General features: G+C 48.3%; 2 protein-coding genes, 1 long non-coding RNA gene and 1 pseudogene across 3 annotated transcripts; 2 read left to right on the plus strand and 2 right to left on the minus strand.

Moving 5' to 3' along the window:
• Positions 1-904: 904 nt before the first annotated feature.
• LOC123058615 (uncharacterized) lies at positions 905-1613 on the minus strand. The gene is made up of 2 exons (XR_006427247.1): positions 1310-1613; positions 905-1224 (listed from the first exon to the last, which is right to left on the minus strand). It is a non-coding gene; the product is annotated as an uncharacterized lncRNA (long non-coding RNA).
• A 1090-nt stretch (positions 1614-2703) lies between these two features.
• On the minus strand, positions 2704-3266 carry LOC123058616 (putative calcium-binding protein CML23). Its single transcript, XM_044481320.1, has one exon. It carries the CDS (start codon positions 3210-3212, stop codon positions 2775-2777), a length of 438 nt encoding a protein of 145 aa, XP_044337255.1. The 5' UTR covers positions 3213-3266; the 3' UTR covers positions 2704-2774.
• Positions 3267-3740: 474 nt separating this feature from the next.
• On the plus strand, positions 3741-4244 carry LOC123058617 (probable calcium-binding protein CML31). The gene has a single exon (XM_044481321.1). The coding sequence runs from the start codon at positions 3741-3743 to the stop codon at positions 4167-4169; it is 429 nt and encodes a 142-aa protein (XP_044337256.1). The 3' UTR covers positions 4170-4244.
• A 15569-nt stretch (positions 4245-19813) lies between these two features.
• On the plus strand, positions 19814-21821 carry LOC123058618 (L-type lectin-domain containing receptor kinase SIT2-like; annotated as a pseudogene).
• The last annotated feature ends 5708 nt before the right edge of the window (positions 21822-27529 follow it).

Genomic DNA, 27529 nt, shown 5'->3' on the forward strand with positions numbered 1-27529 from the left:
GCCATTGCGGCGTCTCCAGTGTCGGAACACCTATCAGCCGTATGGACAATCCGGCTTCCGCTTAAGATTAGGGTTTTCCTATGGCAATGGATCCGCGGGACGGTACCTTCAGGGGTGGAGGTGCTCAAACGCAATGGCCCAGGGAATGGCAAGTGCCCTCTTTGCGATGTTGAGGAAGGTTCGAATCACATCTTCTTCAAGTGTGTGATGGTTCGTTTCCTTTAGAGTTGTTTCCGGGAAGTGGTAGGTGGCGAGTAGTTCCACTCGAACCTCCCAGAACTCTTTGAAGAGATTCAAGCTTGCTCTACCAGCACGCGTGCGCCACATTAGGTGGCTTGGCGTTGGAGCGCTTATGTGGACTTTGTGGACGCCCGCAACAAGCTTGTTATTGAAGACTCTCCTCTGCGTCGCTCTTCTGACGTCATCTACAAACTATGTGGTTTTCTGCAGCCGTGGAAGCCTCTTAGGCGAGGACAGGAGCACGCCGCCATCGACCATGATTGCAGATCTCCGCTCGTTGGCTCGTCGCTTGGCGCCGCCTCCCACCGCAACCAGATTAGGCCCCTATTTGGTCTTTAGGGATTGTTGAGCCGTGCCCTCAGCATTAACCTTGCACTTTTTCGTCCGTTGTTTTTCTGTTTTCTTTCGTACTTTGTTTGTAACTTGTGGTATCGGTGGTGGTATCGGATGTGGCCCATGGAATATATCACGAAAGTCATTTTGAAACAGTCAATCTCTAAATTGCTGGCAGTTGACTCAGATAATTCTCTCATGAGAACTAGTTCAACATTCTTTAACACTTGATTCCCTTTGTCAGACAAACCAAAAACAGACCTAAAGAACTGAACTGAACTTTCGGCTTGTTGATATTCAGGACTATGAATGCCAATTGTGCCACATGGTATGCCAAAAACTTTGTGGATATCCTCTGGCCAGAATTTAATCGATCTATCATGAGATAGCTTGATGCATCTGTTCGGACCATCAACCATGCTCATGATCCATGTGATAAATTTTAAATTAAGCCTAGGAATAGCCGGGAGACGCAACATGCCACCAAAACCAATTTCTACAACCAGTATGCATTTGGATTCGTTGAATGTAGAGATAAGAGCGCAAACTTTCTGAAGAGAGGTCCTGGATGTTGGGGTCAGCCAAGCGGGGTCAGTGGTGGCAAGATCCACGCGGGGTGGTGCAGCTCGTCATCTTGGTCCATCGAGTGTGCTGCAAGACAAAAATTTATGGACTATATTATGAGCGAGCGATGGAATCGAAGAAGAGGTTGAAGAATCCAGATAGGGGGGCTTACAAGGGATTTGGGAACCTCACCGGACGGTGACGACCGCGCGTTGCAGGAGCAGACGGCGTGCTTCAGATCCCTCCTACCTGGATGAACCTCACCAGACGAGAGATTGGGGTGGGGGCGCGATTAAGGGGACGAGGAGGAGAGGGGAATGGATCTAGGGTTCTTACTGGAACAGAGCGGCGAGTGAAGAGATGGTAGTTTGGGGAGCAATAGCAGCCGAGAATGTTTTTTTGTCCAGGCGTCCATGAACAGTGAGCACTACCGATATTGCGTTCAGTGCTAATCATGCCCGATTCATCAAGGCGTCGTTTTGTTCTTTGGGACGGCCCGGTAAGAACGTAATCTGCGTGCTTCCCTGTCCTAATTAGCAGTCCACATCAAATAGTTTCATCTAAATGGGAAATCCGGATCTTCATGTGACAATGGATCCGCAGTCGGCTTTCGTCGGGAGTTGAGGTTCGCAAGCGCAATGGTCCGGGCTCTGGCCTCTGCCCCCTTTATGATACCCCCGAGTACTTGAACCACATTTTCTTCTTCTGCGTGTCTGCTCAGTTCGTTTGGAGCTGCTTTAGAGAGGCAGTTGGTGGGGATTGGTGCCACTCCAACTTCCCCGACCTCTTCGCCGAACTACAGGCCTCCCCGCTGCCCTCTCGCCACATTAGGTGGCTTGAGATTGGGGCTCTCGCGTGGACGCTCTGGACGATTTGCAATAAATTTGTGATTCAGCGCTCCCCTCTTCGATGTGCTACTGACGCCCTCTTCAAACTGTCTGGTTACTTGCAGCTCTGGCGGCCGCTTAGCCGCCCTCGGGACCGAGACGCCATCTCCGCCTTCATCGCCGATCTCCGTTCGATGGCCGTCCGCCTGTCGCCGCCCCCTCCGCCTGTCGCCGCCCCCTCCGCCGCCTCCTCCTGAGCCTGATTAGTCGTCTGTTGCTCTCCGGCTCCGGCTCCGGCCTTGGCCCCGGCTGAGCCTTGTCTCTTATTTCGTGTGTGTTTTGGGCTTGTTAAGCTGTGTCCTCAGCAATATCTCTGGATCTATTATTGTGAGACTTGGGTGTGTATGTTTTGAACTAGTCCTTCTATGTGCTCTTGGCAGTTTGTTTTATTTATAAAGTTGGGCGAAAGCCTTTTTGGGTAATGGGCAGCTACTTTTTGCATCTACACGCAAAGTCAATCAGGGACAGTTGGGGAGGAGGTGGGTAGGTAAATGGGTATGGGGCAGGGTGCGGGACAGGTGTGGAGGACTGAAATACGAGAACAGCAGCTGCGGAGAGAGTTGCAATACGAAACGCGCGGACAGAACTATACTAATAATAGGCAGGTGCGGATGTGCGGCGAGATTCCGAGGACAGATGTCCCAGGAACCAATGAGTATTTCCCCTTGTATCTGCCGCTAATCGAAGATAGAAATTTTCGAATTAGAATCAATCAACCAGACAAAGTATACAAAGTTCAGTTTTTGTATGTCATGCCATCATCATCATGGTCTTGAACTCGTCGAAGGTGAGGACCCCGTCGCCGTTGAGGTCGAACCGGCGGATCATGGCCTGGCACTCGTCGACGTCCAGGTGCAGCCCCAGCCTGCTCATCATCAGCTTGAGGCTGAGCGGGGTGATGCAGCCCCTCCCTTCCATCTCGTACATCCCGAACGCCTCCCTGCACCTGTCCCCTTCTTCCTCCTGGCCGGCCTCCGCCTCCCGCACCAGCCTCACGAACTCCTCCTCGTCCAGCAGCCCGTCACCGTCGGCGTCCGCGGACGCCATCAGGGCCTGCACCTCCTCGGCCGACATGTCGCCACCCAGCGCCGCCTTCATGCAGAGCCGCAGCTCGGCAGCGGAGATCTTGCCGTTGCCGTCCTGGTCGAACGCCGAGAGCACGCGCGTGAACTCACCTGATGCTGCCATGCTGAGTCGCCTGCAAAGATCGGTTTGTCTTTGGGTGCTTGATGCTCAGTTCGTCGCTGGTTTGCTGCTGATTGAGATCGAGCTGTTCCGTGTTGGTATTTATAGCTGAGAATCTTGGCATGGGCAAGCAAATGGGAACGGTGTTTGATCAAGTTCCGCAACTAGCCGATTAGCACGTAGTACCGCATTTCTACGGTGACACCAAGAGCGAGTTAAATTTTAGACCAGGATAAATAAAATGAGTGAAATTCTTTGACGGAATATATAGCACAACTTTGAGGCGAGAACCATGGGTTTTTCAGAACCGCCGTGCCATTTAAAATTGAACTTCAGTTTTGGCCCAGTGAACTTCTTTTGACTGTAATGTAGTACGGCGCTTCGGTGAGTTCAATCTTCAGTGGCACACGTACGCGTTACGCCTACATATAGCGTGCGTGCACACGGACTTCTCATCGCACCATCTCAGCTACTGTCGCTCACACAAGCATCGAACCGTCCACGCATCAGTCCAACACCAGTTAACTCACCATGGTGCGGATGGCCCGTGCCTTCTCATCCTTCGACTGCGACAGCGACGGCAAGATCTCGGCGGCCGAGCTGCGGCTCTACGTGGAGGCGACGCTCGGCGACGGCATATCGGCCGAGGACGCCGCGGCGCTCGTGGAGTCGGTGGACGCGGACGGCGACGGGCTGCTCAGCGAGGAGGAGTTCCTGAAGCTGGCGGCCGAGGGGGAGGGGGGAGAAGAGGACCAGAGGCGCAGGGGTCTGAGGGACGCGTTCGGGGTGTACGAGGTGGAGGGGAGAGGGTGCATCACGCCGGCCAGCCTGAGGCGGGCGCTGAGCCGGCTGGGCGCCAGCCGGGACGTCGGCGACTGCCGCGCCATGATCCAGAGGTTCGATCTCAACGGAGTCGGGGTGCTCACCTTCGACGAGTTCGAGACCATGATGGACTCGTAGGGGACTCCGTTGGCGCCAACCGTGTGCGTGCTTGGTATGCCCGGACGTGACGTCTTGCGCCTATGACTATGAGAGAGTCGTGTATGTGTTGTGTCATGTGTGTATCGCGATTTCTTCAAAAATTGAATAAGAGTATAAAATATGCGAGTACTACGCGTGGTACAAGAGTATTGTGCATCCAAACTGTTGGAATGGGTGGCTCCCCTCCATGTCATGGTTAGGGCCTCTTTGATTTGCATGATTGCAGAAGGACAAAAATAGGAAAAAAAACAAAAAATTGCAGTTGCATCTTCACTTAGGACATCTCCAATGCCATCCTTGCATCTTCACTTAGGGCATCTTCAATGCCGTCCCTCAAAATGTCCGCATACATTCAGACGGTGTCCAACATCCCTCAAAACACCTGCCTATGTCCAAACCGAACTGCCCGGACATAGTTTGTCATCCAACCGCACTCCTATTATCCGCGGACACGTCTCGGGCCACTCAAATAGCCCTCTCGGACCACTTTTCTTCCGCTCTACCCCAACCACCCCTTACTCTGCATCCGCACCCTCCTCGTTCGTCATTGCCATTGTACCTTTCCGTCCGTCGCCCAGGCATTATTGGACATCTGCAATCCCCACCATCACGAGCTTGCCCACCTTGGACTACGCCGCTGTCCACACAGGATCCGTAAATAGCCAGGTACCCTCGCTCGCTGCCCACATTGTTCATGGCGGACACCACGCCAGTCAAATGTCATTGACCTTTTTTAAACCTGTTATTTCCTAGTGTGAGCACCATGGCATGATACTATGTGATAGAGGATAAGTTAATGTGTGATCCGTGATTTATTAAGCCCACCATTCTGCAAGTGGACCATACTTAACCGGGCAATCTTTTTTTTTCAAACCGGTGAAAAAATCAGGCGGTCGAACCAGCCCAACACGCATAATAAAAGAAAATGGCATGCTTGCAGCAGGAATAGAAGGGAGCTCCTTTTTTTTAATGTTGGTAGTTGATCTACCAAATTCATTGATCGGGACAAAGAGGGTTGGTTCAGTTTATGAGGGAAACCGGACCCAAAAACCATACAAACGGCGTCTTTCGGCAAACAACACACACACACCCACGAGCCACGGGTCCCTCTGACCGAATCCATCTCCAGGACGATGCCCCCAAGAGAAAACGCGACGCCGAAAGACGCCGCCATCGTCCGATCTAAAACTAGATCAAGGGTTTCCCCCGGAGCACGTCGGGTAAGGCAAGGTGAGAGCAGCTACATCGATGCCTCCAACGAGGGAACGACGCCTGAAAGCGCCGCCATCAATGACTCCGGCCAGAACAGGAGTACGATTTTCGCCGGCAGTCTCACCTGCATAGCCCGAAACCCAGGATCCGATCAACCTACACACCGAACCACTATCCCTGCCTCCACGGCCAACCGCACCTCCCCGGCGGGCTCGACATGCTTCCAACCTTGCATCCGCATCCCCACTGGACGGAGGATGCAACCCCTAGCGGCGCCATTTGTCTCCCAACGAAAGGATGCAACCAAGCACAACGCCATTCGTCTCCTCGAGGATGCAACGCCTGCCGGCCATTCCTCTCCCGGCGAAGGATGCAACAACCGCAACGAGGCCATTCCTCTCCCTCCAGCCACCTCCATCTAGTCCTCCCACCCGAAGCAACGTCGAGCTCACCGAACCACCAAACAGGAGGATGCTACACCAGGCGACGTGTGACGCCCCCTATTCAATCGTACACTAATCATACACGCAAATGTGTACGATCAAGATCAGGGACTCACGGAAAGATATCACAACACAACTCTACAAATAAAAATAAGTCATACAAGCATCATATTACAAGCCAGGGGCCTCGAGGCTTGAATACAAGAGCTCGATCATAGACGAGTCAGCGGAAGCAACAATATCTAAGTACAGACATAAGTTAAACAAGTTTGCCTTAAGAAGGCTAGCACAAACTGAGATACAGATCGAAAGAGGCGCAAGCCTCCTGCCTGGGATCCACCTAAACTACTCCTGGTCGTCGTCAGCGGGCTGCACGTAGTAGTAGGCTCCTCCCGAGTAGTAGTAGTCGTCATCAACGGTGGCGTCTGGCTCCTGAACTCCAACGTCTGGTTGCAGCAATCGGATAAAGGAAAGGGGAAAAGGGGGAGAAAAGCAACCGTGAGTGCTCATCTAAAGTACTCGCAAGCAAGGAGCTACACTACATATGTATGCATTGGTATCATATGGAATAAGGGTATCATATGTGGACTGAACTGCAGAATGCCGAAATAAGAGGGGGATAGCTAGTCCTTTCGAAGACTACGCTTCTGGTAACCTCCATCTAGCAGCAGGAGACGAGAGTAGATGGTAAGTTCACCAAGTAGCATCGCATAGCATAACCCTAACCGATGATCCTCCCCTCGCCGCCCTGTGAGAGAGTGATCACCGGGTTGTATCTGGCACTTGGAAGGGTGTGTTTTATTAAGTATCCGGTTCTAGTTGTCATAAGGTCAAGGTACAACTCCAAGTCGTCCTGTTACCGAAGATCACGGCTATTCAATAGATTAACTTCCCTGCAGGGGTGCACCACATAACCCAACACGCTCGATCCCATTTGGTCGGACACACTTTTCTGGGCCATGCCCGGCCTTGGAAGATCAACACGTCGCAGCCCTACCTAGGCACAACAAAGAGGTCAGCACGCCGGTCTAAATCCTATGGTGCGGGGGTTTGGGCCCATCGCCCATTGCACACCTGCACGTTGCGAGGGCGGCCGGAAGCAGAACTAGCCCCCTTAATACAAGAGCAGGCTTACGTTCCAATCCGGCGTGCGCCGCTCAGTCGCTGACGTCACGAAGGCTTCGGCTGATACCACGACGTCGAGTGCCCATAACTGTCCCCGCGTAGATGGTTAGTGCGTATAGGCCAGTGGCCAGACTCAGATCAAATACCAAGATCTCGTTAAACGTGTTATCTTGAAATAACCGCGAACGCCGACCAGGGCCAGGCCCACCTCTCTCCTAGGTGGTCTCAACCTGCGCTGTTGCTTCGCCACAAAGATCCACACAGAGGGCCGTTGGGACAAAGGTCCTTTCAGCCCCCAATCCGTGAATCACTCGCGGGTGCTCCACGAGCCGACCCGACTTTAGTCACCGCATGTATCATGTATAAAGTATATAGTATATACCCGTGATCACCTCCCGAGTGATCACGGCCCGATAGTATAGCATGTCATACAGACAAGAATGTAGGGCCACTGATGATAAACTAGCATCCTATACTAAGCATTAGGATTGCAGGTAAAGGTAACATCAGTAGTAGCAAGGACAGGCTATGCATCAGGATAGGATTAACGGAAAGCAGTAACATGCTACACTACTCTAATGCAAGCAGTATAGAGAAGAGTAGGCGATATCTGGTGATCAAAGGGGGGCTTGCCTGGTTGCTCTGGCAAGAAGGAAGGTTCATCAACAACGTAGAAGTACTGGGGGTCTCCGGCGGTCTCGGGGTCTATCAGAAAGAAGTAACGAAGGGGAAACACAATAAATAACAAAGCAATCAATGTAACAAAAAGCAAGATGTGGCATTACGTTGTGCTAGGGGGGACCTAACGCAATATGAGGTGATACCGATGAAGGGGGAAAACATCCGGGAAAGTATTCCCGGCGTTTCGCGTTTCCGGGCAGATGAATCGGAGGGGGAAAGTTGCGTGTTCACTATGCTAGGGATGCGTGGCGGGCGAACAGGCTGCGTATCCGGATTCGTCTCGCCATTCTGAGCAACTTCGATGTACAAAGTTTTTCCATCCGAGCTGCGGATTATTTTATATTAATTTTCAAAGTTTTATTCATTTTCTAAATTTAATTTAGTTCGAAATAATGTGAATTGCTAGGTGCACCCAGCTCTGGGTACACATAAGTGTACCAGAGGGGCTGACATGTGGGTCCAAGTGGTCCCAGTTGACCAGTCAAACTTTGACTGGTCAACAAGGGGTGGGGCCCCCTTGTCATACACTGTTTTACTAACCTAACAGATTAAAAAGACTAAGTAGGTTATTAGGTTAACTAACACAGGTTAATTAAGTTAATTAGCTAACTAAACAGGATTAATTAAGTTAATTATTTAGTTAAATAGTTAATTAATTTTATTATTAATTTATTATTATTTTTTATTATTTATTTTTCATTTTCGTTCTGGGCGTGGGCCCCGTTCGTCATAGGCACCAGGGGGCCAAACCGGGGCGGGCGCCGACACACCCGAATGGGTGCTGGCCCGCGGGGATGCACCCGACACGAGCGCTGCGAGCGCCGCAGAGGGGTGGAGCGGTTGGAGACGGCGCGCTCGGCGCGGCGCGTGCGCGCGCGATGGGGCCTAGGCCACGGCAGAGCGGAACAGCAGGGGGGCTCCAGGGCAGCAGCGGGCGCGAGCGTGCGGGCGTGGGCGCGCGCTGGCGAGCGGCCAAGCGCGGATGCGCGCATGCGCAGCGGCGGTGAGCGGCCAAGGGGGATGCAGGCGGCACGGCAGGGGCGAAGGCGACCGCCGCAAGGAGCAGGCGCGGGCGGGACGGTGGCGCGGCAACAGCGGCGCCGACGAGGATGGTCGGGGCCAGATGTGGTGGCGGCAGGAAGAAGCGGCAGCGGCAAGAGCAGCAGCGGCCGAACGGAGACGGGCGTGGGGCGGCTACTGTGCGATCGTCGGCAGGCTGGGGCAACGCGGCTGTGTGCGGGCACGTGCCGTGGAGGGGGTGGCCGGAGTGAGCTCCAGGCGCGGGTGCGGCGTGCGACAGAGGAGAGGAGGAGATCGGGGCTCACGAGACCGATAGGGGAAAGGGCAGCGGGGGTCGGGGTGGTCGATGGGGACGACGGCGTCGGAGGAGGCAGACCGGCGAGGAGGTCCGGCGAGTCCGAGCGGCGGGCGCCGGCGGGGGCGGGCGCCGGTGTCGCCGCACGGCGTCGGGGTTCGGCCCGATCCAGTTCTGGATCGGGGGGAGTGGGTGCGAGCGATGTGGGAGTGGGGGGGAGTGGGTGGATCGATCTAGGTCACCGGGGGAGTGGGGTGGGTTGTAGGCGCGGTTGGGCCGGGGGAGGGAGTTGGGTCGGCCTGGCTGGGCCATGGCCCAGTTGGGCCGAGCGGGAGTTCTTTCTATTTTTTTGTTTTTATTTTTTTATTTACTTATTTCTTTTCTGTTATATTTTGTTCCTCTTTTTTTGTAAAGTACCAAAATGACCTCGAAATTAGTACTACCACTAAACCCACTACCATATAAAGTTTAGACCCTAAATAGAATAGTTTAACATTTTTATTAAGTATAAAAGGCATTTTAATAATTATTTTGCTACACTTTTATTCACTTTAGAGTATTTAAAGATTTTATAAAAGTGGGGTTTCTTCACCAAGATTTAATATGGATTATTTGGCTCACTCCGAACATTTTAGTTTTAATATTTGAAAACTTTTATTGTTTGCTTGATTTTGAATTTGAATTTGAACCGTTTTCGAACTAACGCGAGATTACCAACAATAATCAAGGTGACGTGGCATCATTAGCAGAGGTTCACTGTAGCCTAATTATCCGGGTGTCACAATTCTCCTCCACTACAAGAAATCTCGTCCCGAGATTTAAGAGGGGAGTAAGGGGGAAAGTTCTGGTTACGATATTCTAACGGATCTTCTCGAAGAAGTTAATCCCTTTCATTGATGTCTCCAATTCTTTATTCCAATGCATCATGATGAAGTTTTCGTCCTTTCTTCGGGGAACTCCATCGTACTTACAAATAGGGAAGTGGCAGCTCTACAACGATATGATGTTATAAGGGAAAATCATCTGGGGGTATCCCAAGAATGAACATATGAGTATCTCTTGAGTTGAACAAATGAAACACATCGAGAGCAAAGTAAGATGGTGCAATAAGAAGTTTCAATGGTATAGGCAATCGTTCATGGCCTGAAACAGAGTGTGAAAGGGGTTCAGAGTGACGGGAATAAGTATTGTGTCTGCTACCAGAATTGATCACTAGGAAGGTGGCTCGCAAATTACATACGAAACGAAGCACAAGGGATAACTTCGAAACAGGGGTGTATAGGAGAGTCAAGTTTCGATCCTGCGGAACTGTGGGTTATGGGCCCACCATGTGGGTTAAAAGTAGAGGAGCGGTGACATCTTGCTCGGTCATGAGAGCAAGGCATGTCAAAGGGTAGCATGTCAATTATGTCGGCAACAACGTTGGTACCAAGGGCGAGGGACGAAGAGAACCATTTTCCTGCTCGTTGCAACGAGGCGGACCAATAGGCAAAGTTCTCGTCCATCGGTGGTTACCGGAATGTCATCAACAAAAGTAACAGGGTCTTACTGACAGAATTGTACACGAGGGGTTTACATAAGCAGGGAATTAGTACTGCTTAGACCATAATGATCACCATAAAGGTTAAACCAAATAATGGAAAGGAAAATATGATTATTAGATATTTCAGGGGTATATCCTTCCCAATGATAAGCAAAGCACGATATCCATGACAGGATATAATGTAGAAAACCCTTTAGGTAAGGGGAGAAAATTTTCATGACATTACCCATACAACGGTGTTCGGATAATTGAGCAAGAAACATTTGGCATTGGGATTCAAATGTTCTTGTTGAAAATCGGAGTACCATAGACATGCTTCTAGATAGCATTGACATGGTCAATAGGTGAAGATCAGACTTTGGAAACAAAAAGGATCCATCAGGAACAACTTATAGAATAAGTCTTACAATTTCCTCATGGAAGAATGGTTAACCTTGCTAAAATGGAAACTATAACAATAGGGCCTCCGTCCAGGTGTGCTAGGCATGACATCATCTTACCGGGTCTTATGAAGGCCGATGTTATAACTCTTGGAAATATGTTCCAACCATCATATCTGACCGAGATTCAAATCTGATTGGTGTCAGGATAACTCAGAGTCAGGATGCCTGAGAAGAAAGGTGCAACACAAATTTACGAGATAACCTTGTAAGTTTCTCGGGAATTGAACTATGGAAGCGAGTTCCGAAACAAGAGTTCATCATTAAATCAAGAAGAGGTGAGGGGGTGGCTGATTGACTCAGTGACAATTCATTGAGATTTTCAAAAGATGGATTTCCACACTTATGTGAACAAGGAGATAACATTTGTCAGATCAAATGATATAATGTGGTATGCTTGAGGAGAACATACATAGTTAAACATTGGTTGAAAAGTGCACCCGAAATATGGGTTTAGGTAGCATGATCAATGTTAGAATGGTGATTCGATAACCAATGGTCTAAAAATGAAATGACGACCCTTAACTTCGAAGCAATAGGGTTGCTAGAAGTTTAGAATTTACACATCACAAACCATTTGTCGGTATTCCGGTTTAGAACAACACGGAGACCAAGAAATGAACGCAAAAGGCGAGAGATATTACTATATCAAGAATTCTCAAGAGGTGGTAAAATTACCACGACATTCTTGACATAAAAGGTGGTAATATTCCAAGGTAAAGAAGAACAAATGCTGGATAGCAAGGATCTCAAGGTATAACACAAAACACGAATAAGTTTGTGTTGAACGGAAGGCAATAAAGTGGTCGATGATAACACAAACCATTGAGGGGCGAGGATGGTATTTCTCATCAAGAATTCAATATATATCTTGGAAGAGCTCAGGATGTTGATGATGACCACGACACATTTGTCGAGAGATTTCATGAAGATGTAATCGGTTGGCGATGACATCAAGTCAAATGATGATGCAGCGAAAGTCGGATAATACTTGAAAAAGAACTCATAAGAAGTTATGCAGTTCCGTGATAATCTCGAGATACTAGAGGGGGTAATACTCGATGACAGATCAAAGTAGAGGTTGGACTGGGGTATTGCTCTACAGAAGACAAGCGCCTAAACTTGCACGCGAAATGGTATTTAAAGGAGAACATGGTCGGAACCACGATTGCAAAAGGCCAGATCACAGATATAAGAACTTATACCAAGGGAAAATTTAATTTAAGATAAGCTCTAATGATAAGATCTACATCGTGTCTATGGGCATGAACACAAAGTTCAAGGTCGACTCCCACTTCTTCAATGCATAACCTTTCATTCACTGCTCTAGATAAGAATGATTTCAGTGTCAAAACCTACCTGGTGAATTACCAGAGGAGTATGACCCGTGAAAACTTTCGGGTTCACACAGATTAAGAAAGGCATAAGTTCAACCCGTCAGGGTATCGTGGAAACATATACCACAAGCTTCAATCGTAAATACCACCAGCTCGAAAACAGAGCATGGTTGAGAAAATAGAGGATACAATTTACCAAAAGCATTATGTATCCGAGGAAAGGCTCACAAGGTTATTGAATAAGGAGGACACTGTCGAATAATAATCCAATAAAGAATCTGACGGTCCATAGCGGAGCTGAAGTGAGCATCGGCACACAGTCAGTTGAAGAAAGGATGCAAGGGCATCAGACTATAGGACACCTGAATGATTCCATGCTTAGATATCAAAGGAATTATGATTTCCAACTAGAAGGATCAAAAGCAGACGCTCTGATCAAGGGTGGATAAGTTCAATAGACCTAAGGGTACAATTGATGGCAAACAAATTGGTCGAGAACAAGCTCATGTTCAAAAATGACGTCTAAGCCAGAAAGACAATTTAAAAGGATCAACTGATGATTGCGTGCATTCGCACTCATGTTGAATCAATAGGATCAAAATGACGGTGTCTAAGGATACTAACGAATATTGCCAGAGATATGGAAAGCACCCATAATGCAAGCAGACAAGTATTGCAGAGCAATAAGCTACTAAGGATTTTTTGGAGGATCGAATAGTATTTCGAAGACCATTGTGAAACACATGAACAACTGGGGATGAGCGGATACTCGACAAGTGCGAGAATTATCCATAGGGGTATTCAGGTGGCAAGGAACTTCAAGGCAGTAGGCACAAAATATTCTCGGAACAATAGAGATAATTTTCGGTGTATCTTGTAATAATAAGATCAATGGGATTTGAAAGGGCAAGTGTATGTAGTCATCCATAATGATATAACAGTGGTAGGAAATTTGCAAAGGCGATGGGCACAAAGTCTCGAAAGAGTAGCAGAGAGTAACTTCGAAATCTTCTGGTGCAGCCGATGATCATCTGGTCTGAAGGGGCTCTTCGGGTGGATGTGACCACGAGTCCCTAAAGTTAGATTTAGCAAAATTCATTTAACCCGAATAGAAGAGAGATCAGAGTCCCAGAGTATAGACAAGGAGTAAAAGATCTTAATACCACCCAGATGCCGACGTGGGCCCGTAAGGCACACAACCATGTTAGTAAAAGTTTTTGAAATGTCTAGACTCAACTTCGGCCAAGGAGTGTGGAAGGGGGATTCCTACAGGCAGTCGGCTCTGATACCAACTTGTGACGCCCCCGATTCAATCGTACACTAATCATACACGCAAATATGTACGATCAAGATCAGGGACTCACGAGAAGATATCACAACACAACTCTACAAATAAAAATAAGTCATACAAGCATCATATTACAAGCCAGGGGCCTCGAGGGCTCGAATACAAGAGCTCGATCATAGACGAGTCAGCGGAAGCAACAATATCTGAGTACAGACATAAGTTAAACAAGTTTGCCTTAAGAAGGCTAGCACAAACTGAGATACAGATCGAAAGAGGCGCAGGCCTCCTGCCTGGGATCCACCTAAACTACTCCTGGTCGTCGTCAGCGGGCTGCACGTAGTAGTAGGCTCCTCCCGAGTAGTAGTAGTCGTCCTCAACGGTGGCGTCTGGCTCCTGGATTCCAACGTCTGGTTGCAGCAATCGGATAAAGGAAATGGGAAAAGGGGGAGAAAAGCAACCGTGAGTACTCATCCAAAGTACTCGCAAGCAAGGAGCTACACTACATATGTAAGCATTGGTATCATATGGAATAAGGGTATCATATGTGGTCTGAACTGCAGAATGCCGGAATAAGAGGGGGATAGCTAGTCCTTTCAAAGACTACGCTTCTGGTAACCTCCATCTTGCAGCAGGAGAAGAGAGTAGATGGTAAGTTCACCAAGTAGCATCGCATAGCATAACCCTAACCGATGATCCTCCCCTCGTCGCCCTGTGAGAGAGCGATTACCGGGTTATATCTGGCACTTGAAAGGGTGTGTTTTATTAAGTATCTGGTTCTAGTTGTTATAAGGTCAAGGTACAACTCCAAGTCGTCCTGTTACCGAAGATCACGACTATTCGAATAGATTAACTTCCCTGTAGGGGTGCACCACATAACCCAACACGCTCGATCCCATTTGGCCGAACACACTTTTCTGGGCCATGCTCGGCCTCAGAAGATCAACACGTCGCAGCCCTACCTAGGCACAACAGAGAGGTCAGCACGCCGGTCTAAATCCTATGGCGTAGGGGTCTGGGCCCATCGCCCATTGCACACATGCATGTTGCGAGGGCGGCCGGAAGCAGAACTAGCCCCCTTAATACAAGAGCAGCCTTATGTTCCAATCCGGCGCGCGCCGCTCAGTCACTGACGTCACGAAGGCTTCGACTGATACCACGACGTCGAGTGCCCATAACTATCCCCGCGTAGATGGTTAGTGCGTATAGGCCAGTGGCCAGACTCAGATCAAATACCAAGATCTCATTAAACGTGTTATCTTGAAATAACCGCGAACGCCGACCAGGGCCAGGCCCACCTCTCTCCTAGGTGGTCTCAACCTGCCCTGTCGCTTCGCCACAAAGATCCACACAGAGGGCCGTTGGGACAAAGGTTCTTTCAGCCCCCAATCCGTGAATCACTCGCGGGTGCTCCACGAGCCGACCCGACTTTAGTCACCGCATGTATCATGTATAAAGTATATAGTACATACCCGTGATCACCTCCCGAGTGATCATGGCCCGGTAGTATAGCATGGCATACGGACAAGAATGTAGGGCCACTGATGACAAACTAGCATCCTATACTAAGCATTATGATTGCAGATAAAGGTAACAACAGTAGTAGCAAAGACAGGCTATGCATCAGGATAGGATTAACGGAAAGCAGTAACATGCTACACTACTCTAATGCAAGCAGTACAGAGAAGAGTAGGCGATATTTGGTGATCAAAGGGGGGGCTTGCCTGGTTGCTCTGGCAAGAAGGAAGGTTCATCAACAACGTAGTCGTACTGGGGGTCTCCGGCGGTCTCGGGGTCTACCGGAAAGAAGTAACGGAGGGGGAACACAATAAATAACAGAGCAATCAATGTAACAAAAAGCAAGATGCGGCATTATGTTGTGCTAGGGGGACCTAACGCAGTATGAGGTGATACTGATGAAGGGGAAAAACATCCAGGAAAGTATTTCCGACGTTTCGCGTTTTCGGGCAGATGAACCGGAGGGGGAAAGTTGTGTGTTCACTATGCTAGGGATGCGTGGCGGGCGAACGGGCTGCGTATCCGGATTCGTCTCGCCGTTCTAAGCAACTTTGATGTACAAAGTTTTTCCATCCGAGCTACGGATTATTTTATATAAATTTTCAAAGTTTTATTCATTTTCTAAATTTAATTTAGTTCGAAATAATGTGAATTGCTAGGTGCACCCAGCTCTGGGTACACATAAGTGTACCAGAGGGGCTGACATGTGGGTCCAAGTGGTCCCAGTTGACCAGTCAAACTTTGACTGGTCAACAGGGGGTGGGGCCCCCTTGTCATATACTGTTTTACTAACCTAACAGATTAAAAAGACTAAGTAGGTTATTAGGTTAACTAACACAGGTTAATTAAGTTAATTAGCTAACTAAATAGGATTAATTAAGTTAATTATTTAGTTAAATAGTTAATTAATTTTATTATTGATTTTTTATTATTAATTTATTTATTTTTCATTTTTGTTCTGGGCATGGGCCCCGTTCGTCATAGGCCCCACGGGGCCAAACTGGGGCGGGCGTCGGGCACACCCGAATGGGTGCTGGCCCACGGGGATGCACCCGACACGGGCGCTGCGAGCGCCGCAGAGGGGCGGAGCGGTTGGAGACGGCGCGCTCGACGCGACGTGTGCGCGCGCGATGGGGCCTAGGCCGCGGCAGAGCGAAACAGCAGGGGGGCTCTAGGGCAGCAGCAGGCGCGAGCGTGCGGGCGTGGGTGCGCGCTGGCGAGCGGCCAAGCGCGGATGCGCACATGCACAGCGGCGGTGAGCGGCCAAGGGGGATGCAGGCGGCACGGCAGGGGCGAAGGCGGCCGCCGCAAGGAGTAGGCGCGGGCGGGGCAGTGGAGTAGGCGGCGGTGGCGCGGCGACAGCGGCGCTGACGAGGCTGGTCGGGGCCAGACGTGGTGGCGGCAGGAAGAAGCGGCAGCGGCAAGAGAAGCAGCAGCAGGGGCCGAACGGAGACGGGCGCGGGGCGGCTACTACGCGGTCGTCGACAGGCCGGGGTAACGCGACTGTGTGCAGGCGCATGCGATACAGGGGGCGGCCGGCGTGCGACAGAGGAGAGGAGGAGATCGGGGCTCACGAGACCGGTAGGGGAAAGGGCAGCGGGGTCGGGGTGGTCGATGGGGATGACGGCGTCGAAGGAGGCAGACCGGCGAGGAGGTCCGGCGAGTCCGAGCGACGGGCGCCGGCGGGGACGGGCGCTGGCGTCGGCGCACGGCGTCGGGGTTCGGCCCAATCCAGTTCTGGATCGGGGGGATGGGGAGCGAGAGGGGGAGTGGGTGCGAGCGACGTGGGAGTGGGGGGGGGGAAGTGGGTGGACCGATCTAGGTCACCGGGGGAGTGGGGTGGGTTGTAGGCGCGGTTGGGCCGGGGGAGGGAGTTGGGTCGGCCTGGCTGGGCCATGGCCCAGTTGGGCCGAGCGGGAGTTCTTTCTTTTTTTATTTACTTATTTCTTTTCTGTTATATTTTGTTCCTCTTTTTTTGCAAAGTACCAAAATGACCTCGAAATTAGTACTACCACTAATCCCACTACCATATAAAGTTTAGACCCTAAATAGAATAGTTTAACATTTTTATTAATTATAAAAGGCATTTCAATAATTGTTTTGCTACACTTTTATTCACTTTAGAGTATTTAAAGATTTTATAAAAGTGGGGTTTCTTCACCAATATTTAATATGGATTATTTGGCTCACTCCGAACATTTTAGTTTTAATATTTGAAAACTTTTATTGTTTGCTTGATTTTGAATTTGAATTCGAACCGTTTTCGAACTAACGCGAGATTAGCAACAGTAATCGAGGTGACGTGGTATCATTAGCAGAGGTTCACTGTAGCCTAATTATCCAGGCGTCACACGAGGTGCCATTCATCTCCCACCACTTCGTCCGCACGGCCAACAGAAACCCAGATCGAGCCCTGCTGCCTGCGGAACTCACACCTCTAGCAGAACCAACGTCGTGCCTCTGTCATGCGGAGAACCACCGGCCGCCGAAGACAACCGGCTGCCACCCAGCAGATCCGCGCTGGGGGCGCCACCGGCGCGCCTCCCACGCCCCGCCAGCCGCAGATCCACGCTGGGAGCAGCGCCTGGCACCCTGCCCACGCACCGCCCCGGATCTGACGACGACCACCACGCCGTGCCCCGCAGCCGCTCACCGCGCCCAGCCGCACGCCTCCTCGCGCGCCTGCCGTGCTTCCTCGCGCGACTGCCACGCCCAAGCCTCCAGCCACGCGCCACCTCGGGCCACTCCGTCGCGGACGCGCGCCCCCGCGCAGCCATGGCAGCCAGCTCGCCAAGCTCGCAGTCGTGGGAGATGAAAGGGCCCCACCGCCACCTTCACCGGAGCAGGCGCGGGATTTGCCGGCCGCTCCTCCGGCGGCGGCGGCGAGCAGTGGGGAGGGTGGAAAGGGGGGCTGGCGGCGCCGATCTAGCTTTCCCCCGTGTCGCCAGGAGGGCGACGCGGGGGCAGACTACCGGGTTGAAGTCCCGAGGAGAAACTGATTGCTACTAGAAGGGAGCTCCTATTGAGCGCCTTATGCGCTAGCAAGCGGAACGGCGCTCACACGCACGCCTCGTGGGCCGACCCATTATGGAGGCCAACGCTCGATGCGCCAGCGAATGCGACCGGCGCAGTAAGGCAACGGTTCGTCCTGGTTTTCTGGCCACAGTTGACCAGTAGCAGTTGACTGGTCAATCTTTGACCAGTTGACCATTGACTTTTCAAAAAATGCATTTTTCTAAAAATCAGGAATTAAAAAGTCATTCACAAAAAAAGTCCGTGGGTTCAAAACTAGTTGACGAACTTCAAAAAAAGTTCACAAAAACAAAGAAAGTTCATCAATTTTGGAAAAAGTTCATTCGGTTCTTGAAAAAGTTCGTCCATTTTGAGAAGAAAATCAGCGATTTTGAAAAAAGTTCATTCAATTTTGGAAAAAAAAATCATCAATTTTGAAAGAAAGTTTATCAATTTTTAAAAGTTCATCAATTTTGGAAAAAAGGTTCATCGATTTGAAATAAGTTCATTCAATTTTGAAAAAAGTAAAGAAAACAAAGAATAAAATAGAAGAATAAAAAAGGTAAAAAAAGTTCCAATAAAAAATAAAAAGAAAAAAGAAAAAAGGAAAGAAAAAGAAAAAGGAAAGAAAAAGAAAAAGGAAAGGAAGAAAAGCAGGAAGACGATGAAACATAGCACACCAGGTGGCGATGGTGGGGTGGTTAACGCATCTGATGATCGACCATGAGGTCACCAATTCGAAACACCACGCTATATATTCAATGAGAAACCTCCAAAAACTTCAAAAAAGAAAACGTATCCATTCCATATTAAGTGTCACTAATTTAGTATAACTTGGTACTAAATCAGCAAGGTTAATATGGAATGAAGGTAGTACTTGACATCAGGATAGCTTTCAAAGATTAATCGAGATCATAACACAAAACTGCTAATAGGTACCCCTAAAAATTAAGAAAAAAGAGCTGACTAACTGGATGATATTTGCGCTGCGAAAAAACTTCTTACAAATTTCTGCTGAACTGAAACCAGAATAAAAGAAAATACCTTCATTACACTCATGAACCACCAATTCTACCTCAATTACATCGTCCTCTCGTCACCAAAGCGTAGGATTCCCATCGTTGCTACATGAGAGAAATCAGCCAAATTTTGTCTGGCTTTCAGTCACGCGTTCTCAAAGTCAACCATTTCAATTTGTGTTCATTGACAGCCTGTTATAGTGGCGGCAAGGACCAGAAAGCAGCAGCTGAACCACACAAAGAAACCCACGGTACTGGAAACCCTACCACTAGTTTCCTACAAGATTACAACAACAACAAAATATAGCTTGACTATTGGTTACCAGCAATGACAAAATGCTCAGTTGAAAGAAGCATTTAACAACTAAATGATGTGGATGATTGTATTCTCTGAAGCTTATTTATGTGCCGATCTATGAGTCCTTGGCGGCTTTAATTATTTTCTTGCTGACCTGGCCAACATGTATCATTTTCATTCAAACTCATCTGCAATATTACTAGATGCATCCTTATAGACTAGGAAGAAGTAAGCACGAAGGAAGGAACTAAGAAAAATATGCAGAAGACTCGGACAAGTGGTGCCTAAGTAACTACAAGTAGCCCAACTCCGCTATAATGAACAGCCAAACAAAGTAGATGTAAGTGCACCACCGCAAACCACATTGCAGATCCACAAAATACAGAATTGCAGACATGGCTAGCAAGAAGATTATGTTCTTCAAACTGATCATAAGCCTTAGCCTTGCTGCTCGCAGTACTGGCAATGAGGACGATCAATTTGTATACTCAGGCTTCACCGGCAGCAACCTCGCCCTTGATGGCAATGCCAGGATCATGCCAAGCGGTCTCCTCGAGCTGACCAATGGTACAGCTCGGCTTAAAGGCCACGCATTCCATCCAAACCCCATGCGCTTCCACAAATCTCCCAATGGCACGGTGCGTTCTTTCTCTGTATCGTTTGTGTTTGCCATCCTCTCCACCGACCCTGACTTGAGTGGTCATGGCCTTGCCTTCTTCATTGCACCAACCAGGAATTTCTCAGCTGCATTCCCAACCCAGTACTTGGGCCTCTTCAGTGACCAGAATAATGGTGACCCAAACAACCACATTTTTGCGGTTGAGCTTGACACCAAAATTATGACTTAGAAGACATCAACGGCAACCACATCGGCATCAACATCAACAATCTTCACTCTGTGCAATCTCATGATGCTGGCTATTACAGTAATCAGAGTGGCATCTTTGAGAGGTTGGCACTCAATAGCCACAAGGCGATGCAAGTGTGGGTGAACTATGATAGAGAGGTCATACAGATCAATGTGACCATGGCCCCCATCAATCTGGCAAAACCTGAGAGGCCACTGCTTTCAACCACTTTTAATCTCTCGACAGTAATCACTAGTCCAGCATATATTGGCTTCTCGTCCTCTACAGGCACAGTCAGCGCGCAGCACTATGTGCTTGGTTGGAGCTTTGGCATGGACAGCCTCACTCCGCCCATTGACATTTCCAAACTCTCCGAGCTGCCTCGTCTTGGTCAGAAGGCTCAGTCCATGAGATTACATATACTTTTACCAATAGGAATTGTGGTGTTCCTCTTTGCAGTAACTGCTACCATTTTTCTGCTCATACGGAGGAATCTAAGGTATGCTGAGCTATGTGAAGATTGGGAGGTTGAGTATGGGCCGCACCGGTTCTCATACAAGGATTTGTTTGATGCCACAGAAGGATTTAAAGACAAGAACCTACTAGGTGGTGGAGGGTTCGGAAAGGTATAAAAAGGGGTGTTGCCTATATCAAGATTCAATATCGCTGTGAAGAAGGTGTCACACGACTCAAAACAAGGAATGAAGGAATTCATTGCAGAGATTGTTAGCATAGGCCGCCTTCAACACCGCAATCTTGTCCAATTACTGGGATATTGCCGGCGAAAAGGTGAGCTTCTTTTAGTATACGATTATATGCCAAATGGAAGCCTAGACAAATACTTATATGGCAAAGATGGAAAGCCTACTTTGGATTGGTCTCAGTGGTTTCAAATCATCAAATGTGTATCAAATGGATTACTCTACCTTCACGAGGAGTGTGAGAAAATTATCATACATCGAGACATCAAGGCAAGCAATGTGCTCATCGACACCGAGATCAGTGGGCGAATAGGTGACTTTGGTCTTGCAAGGTTGTATGACCATGGTAGCGACCCAGAAGCCACACGTGTTGTTGGCACCATAGGATACCTAGCTCCAGAGCTTGCACGCACTGGCAAGGCAACCCCATTTACGGATGTATTTTCCTTCGGTGTGTTCATTCTTGAGGTCACCTGTGGGCAAAAGCCCATCATGAAAGATACGGAGGAAAGCCATCTCATGCTAGTTGACTGGGTGCTTGAACATTGGCATAAATGTTCACTCAATGATGCAGTGGACATCAAGCTTCAAGGCGAATTGATGTTGGTGAAGCATTCTTAGCACTAAAGCTAGGATTATTGTGCTCTCACCCATTTACAAACATAAGGCCAACTATGAGGCAAGTCATGCAGTACCTCAACAAGGAAATGCCACTACCGGAGTTGATGCCAACGCATTTAAGCTTCTGCATGCTGTCTTTGATGCAGAGCGAAGGTTTCAACCCTTACGTCATATCACATTCTTCATCAGCAACGAGCTTTGGCACAATGTCAAGCTTTTCAGGAGGAAGATAAGTAGATGGCACACATATGCATCAAGACTGCAGGGTGTGCTTGCTCATATGTTTGGCATGCACACATAACTGGATTTGTGACTGCAAGTTCTGTAGTTCTTAAGTTTCACACCAGTTATTTTTATGTGGAGATTGTGTATATAAATTTGATATTTGTTCAAGGCCTTGTAATAAATGACACAGTGGGTACATGGAGATAGGCTAAATCAAACAGGCACACAAACACGAAAGGAAGTGCTAGTCTATTAAGTTTCACAACAAAATTACATGGAGACAGGCTAGTTTATTATAGTTCTTGTTGCAAAACAAGCTAGGGTGAAGATATTGTTAATAGTTCCATTACAAAAACGAGAAAGGGCTAGAGTGAAATTGTAATTTTGTTGTTCTAGATATCATGTTTCATTCCCACCCACCCCCCCTTTAGGAGGCAAGGTGTAATCACGGTTTTCACTCAACAAGAGGCGCGGAACAAAGAGTAAGAATTTTAAGGTATATACTAAAAAAATATCTTAAGACACATTGTCCAAAGAACTATCTTAAGGGAAAATGACCGTTGCTCTCACTTCCTGCGTGCCAACTGGTGACCGTGTTGGCGACCAAGGGTGGGCTCTCTGGAAAGAGGTACTCTACTGCAATAAAACTCGGGAAAATTTCTCTGGCAACTGGTTAGGGGAAGGCTTCCCAGTGCAAACCAGGTCCTCAAGCACCACGGCCCTGGGGATGGGAAATGTACCTGATCTGGTGAAGATGAGTATGTGGATCACATCTTCTTTAGGTTTGTTAGGGATGAAATCAGGTGCAAGTGGTCACCTGTGGACTTTGCATGTTAGGCAAGGGGTTATCCGGGAAAGCTCGTCGGGTTACTTGGCTCGGTTTCGCCGCTCTGCTTGGCCACTCTAGAACATTAGGAACAAGGCCCTTATTGGGGGCATCTTTTTTAAACACCCAGCTGACACCTTCTACAAATTGATCATCTTTTTGCACCTATGGAGACCTTTGTGCAGGCAGCAGGATGCGTCGATGCTTGACCTCATCTCCAGTCTCTGGTCGCAGACAGCTTCGCTTCGAGTGGCTGCTGATGTGGCAAGCGTCGTCGACTCAGGTTAGCTAGTGGATCTTTGCGCCGGCCCCTCCCTTGGCTTTTATCTTCCTTTTTATTTCAGCCTGTCTCAGCTTAGCTGTTGAGCTACTACCTCTGGCCTGCGCAGCCCTATCTGGCATGGTTAGTATGACTTCAGAGGAACTGGCTACAGTGATGAACTGAAACCAAAGTCTAGAGAGCGATGCATTTGTTGGAACTTTCTAAATGATGGAGAAATGTGGATACTGAAAATCAGCAAGGAGACTTCCATTGGCGAGAACTAGCCTTCAGAGATACATCGAATAATACCAGTTTGTGTAGTTCACACTAACTTTAATATCGCTATCTGGTTAGCAGTTGGCTAGTGTGTTGAACAATAAACTATATGATGGTGACATTACTTTTGACCAAATGAGATAATGAACATTTCATGGATATTAGACCGTAAAGATCTTATTGAACTACAAAACATGATAAACACCCCCTTTGTTAAAAATGCTCTTAAAGTAACAACCAGGAGTCCACCACTAAAAGCTAGTATCATATTGGATTTCTCTAGCAGATAAAAAATTATAAATCCCTGTGATAATATTAAACCATTCAAAGAAAGTTTTAGGAAATCATCTGGTCCAACATGTGTTTGAAAAAATCATCCATTTCTGCGACGAGTAATTTAGAACGGAGGGAGTAGTAATTAATGCCATTGGCCAGTGCTATTGATAGGGACTCTCCCACAGATGACTAAGACCAACTTGCAAGTCATGCTAGCTGGCTGAGACAATTCCACTGAAAGCTAGTATCATATTGGATTACTCTAGCAGACAAAAAATTATAAATACCTGTGATAATATTAAACCTTTCAAAGAAAGTTTTAGGAAATCATCTGGTCCAACATATGTTTGAAAAAATCCGAACTAGTAATTAATGCCATTGGCCAATTGCTATTGATAGGGACTCTCCCACAGACAACTAAGACCAACTTGCAAGTCATGCTAGCTGGCTGAGTCAATTCCACTGAAAGCTAGTATCATATTGGATTACTCTAGCAGACAAAAAATTATAAATCCCTGTGATAATATTAAACCTTTCAAAGAAAGTTTTAGGAAATCATCTGGTTCAACATGTGTGTCATCCTGGCTGGCTGAGTCAATTCCGCTAAAAATGAAGAACAGGCTCCTAGAAGTAGAGGGCAACTAGAAACCATTGTTCACAGTTATACTTGCAAAATACTATGTTCTTGCATATTCTTGAGATGTCATGGGTGAAAGGATCGAGATGGACCTAGAGGGGGGGTGAATAGGTACAACTACAAATTTTAATTGTTACTTAACAATTTTTAGGCAATAATGCGAAATGTGAAAGTGAGCCTAACAATTGCAAGTGAAGTACTAAGTACTAAGCAGGTAACACAAGTAGTAACTAGGCAAATAGAAAGTGATGAAGTAAGTGCTAAGAGACAAGTAACCACAAGTAGAGAGTTAGGGTTAGGGATAACCGCAACTCCGGGAGACGAGGATGTATGGCGATGTTCACTTCCTTGGAGGGAAGCTACGTCACCGTTAGAGAGGTGGATGTTACCACGAAGGCACACCAACGCCACGAAGGCTCACCCTATTCTCCCTTTGAGACAACACCACGAAGGCGTTTCTCAACCACTAGTGGTAGACCTTGGGGTGGTCTCCAAACCCTCACAAACTTTTCGGGGGTAATCACAAAGCTCGATTCCTCTCTGAAAGACTCCTACCGCCTAGGAGTCTCCAACCTCCAAGAGTAACAAGATCGATGGGGAAAAGCTCAAGACTTGCTCAAATCACAAATTCCTTTGGTGCAAAGATGGAGAAGGAGTGGATCTATCACTTGATTGAACAACTTCTCTCGAATGCTCTCAAATCCCTTGGGGATCTAAGATTTGGTGTGGAGGTGTAAGAGAGAGAGTGAGATGTGTTTTAGGGTTTTTCAAGAGTGAATGGTCAACCCTCTCCCATGGGGGAGAAGGGCTATATATAGTGTGACCTCAAATATGGCCGTTGTAGTGCAAGTGAACGAGCAGGCCGGACATCCGGGCTAGGGGCCGGACATCCGGCCTGGCAAGCCACTTAAAGAGCAAGGCAGAAAATAGAGCAGGAAACAGAGGGGCCGGACATCCGGGGGTCAAGCCTGGACATCCGGCATAACAGGAAGGCCCGGACATCCGGCAGGTGGCCGGACATCCGGCGCGCAGCCCAGCATAAAAACGTCCTATGGACACCTATGCCCGGATATCCGGCAAGGAGCCCGGACATCCGGCGAGCACTGGGAGCCCGAACATCCGACAGCAACAGTGCACAAAAGTGCATTCTGGAATGGCTAGGCCCGGATATCCGGCGAGAGGCCCGGATATCCAGGGAGTAGCCCGGACATCCGGCACGAGGCCCGAACATCCGGCACTCCCAGAGACAGAAAGATTAGAAGTAAAGAGGGGATAAAAAGAACTATGTAAAGGAGTATTTTTTTTTGACTCGAGCAAGTCTGTTACGAACCCAATCGATCCCCTCTTAATAGTGTGGGATCTTATACTCAAGGAAACAAAATGTAACATCATTTTAACACTTCATCCTTGAGAGAACCCACTTCGTATGCTCTTAATCCACACACAATTTGATGAACCGGGGACCAACACCTGAGATTCACTTGACAACCATTGTTAGTCCCCTACATGTAGATTGTCATTAACATCAAAACATAATATAAGGACATGATTGCACTTTCAATCTCCCCCTTTTTGTTTGTTGATGACAATCATACATGTAGTATCATAAAATGTAATTACTAATCTTAGCAATGACAATCATGAGAGCAAAAAGGATACAAAATAGTTACAATTTGCTTTTAGCTCCCCCTCATTGTGTGCATGCGATGAGTATATTAGAATGACCAACACAAAAAATTCGTATGGTAGCATATGTAACACAAAGAGATACAAAAGTGAGAGACAAGCACATATGAAATCATCATAACTCATCAGATAGACTGAGAACATTTCATGGCCACACATTAACATAACATAGTCTCAGACGAACAAGTACCATAGGTAGCAGCATAAAGTTGGAATAACATCTCATAGCATGACCATATTACTAAGATACTACTTCTCCCCCTTTGACAGCAACAAGTAAAAAAGGGGCGAATAACTAAACAGGCTCAATCACTCCTGGCGGATGTCATCATCATCATCAAAGAACTCGGGGTACTTAGCACGAGATGGAAAGCCGAAAGTGGACGAGGATGGAGCTGCGGGAAGAGGATCATCATCACTAACGGGACTCCCACGGTCACGGAGGCGCTGTTTTAGCTGATTCTTGGAGATGACTAGATGCTTCTGAACATCATGATTCTGCTGGCGGCTGAAAGTGATCGCCTTCATGGTAGCAGACTGAGCCTTACCCAAGAATGATGCAAACCGGCCACGAGGAGCGGTCGAGGAAGATGGAACAGAAGAACCAGTGGGCTGAGTAGGAGCAGCTGTCCGCCCACCAGCAGACCTCCTAGGCTGAGGAGAAGCAGAAGCTCCCACGCGCATATGAGGAGGAGGCTTCCAAATGGAGTGCACAGTTGGCTTAACCACCTCAAAGGGAGCAGTGTGATCAATCAGAGCCTGAATAAATGGAGCATGAGGGAACTAGCGCGTCTGAATGAAACTGCAAAGATGGATCTCATGCCAAATGAAGTTGGCTGTGTCCAGAGGCTCAATGGATTTCTCATGCATACGAACCATCAAGTCAATGCAATAGTTGCGAGCCCTCGATCGATCTCCCTTCTTAGGGTAGAGAGTGCGAATCACACACTGATAGAGGATGAAGAAAGGAGCACGAAAGGTGGATACCTCATTGACTGGATATGCTTTTTCTTCATCAGTGAGCTGAGAGGGAGGTTTTACAAGGGGCAAGCAAGCATCAATTCCTTTGGGCTTGTACTCTGGATCCATACTGTGGATGCAATGGCCAATACCGGAGAGACCCAAAATCTGAACAAACCTGTCATAGGTGATGCTCAGTGTGGTGTCATCGGTCATCCAAGTGAGAGTGTTGTCCGGACCAAAGAAACAGGTGGCATAGAACTGTAGGATGGCAGCATCACTCCAATCACATCTGAAGGTCATTGCGGGACCAAGAGTCATGTCATCAATGATCTTGACCGGATCATTAGGGAACATGGCAGGATTATCACGTAGGAAGTTGAGATCCAAGTATGAGTGAGGAGCAAGGCCACGCCCATGGACAAAACTGGAATACAGATCCTGCTGCATACGAGTCCGGAACCGAGGATCTTCGGCATCAGCCACCATCTCATATTGGTTGACATCTCGACGGAACTGAAGATATTGCCCCGCCCCCACAGTTGTGAAGTCGTGAGTGGGGCGACCTCCACTGTCAAGAAGCTCCATGGAGATGCGACGACCATGGGGAATGGGCATAGCAGAACCTCGAACTTGAGGCACCGGCGCCCTCCTAGTACCGGGCTTGGGCTGTCCAACAGACTGTCTTGGTGCACTGACATCCTCTTCCTCTCCAACATAGTCCGCATCATCGGGATCCGAGGCCGACGGACTGATGGAAGGTGCCCGCTTATTCTTCTTGGTGGTGGTCTTC

The sequence above is a fragment of the Triticum aestivum genome, chromosome 3A (genome assembly GCF_018294505.1).
Source record: "Triticum aestivum cultivar Chinese Spring chromosome 3A, IWGSC CS RefSeq v2.1, whole genome shotgun sequence".
NCBI lineage: Eukaryota > Viridiplantae > Streptophyta > Magnoliopsida > Poales > Poaceae > Triticum > Triticum aestivum.

Coding starts and splice junctions, on each gene's coding strand:
- LOC123058617 (XM_044481321.1), top strand. CDS start 3,741: ATGGTGCGGATGGCCCGTGCCTTCTCATCCTTCGACTGCGACAGCGAC.
- LOC123058616 (XM_044481320.1), bottom strand. CDS start 3,212: ATGGCAGCATCAGGTGAGTTCACGCGCGTGCTCTCGGCGTTCGACCAG.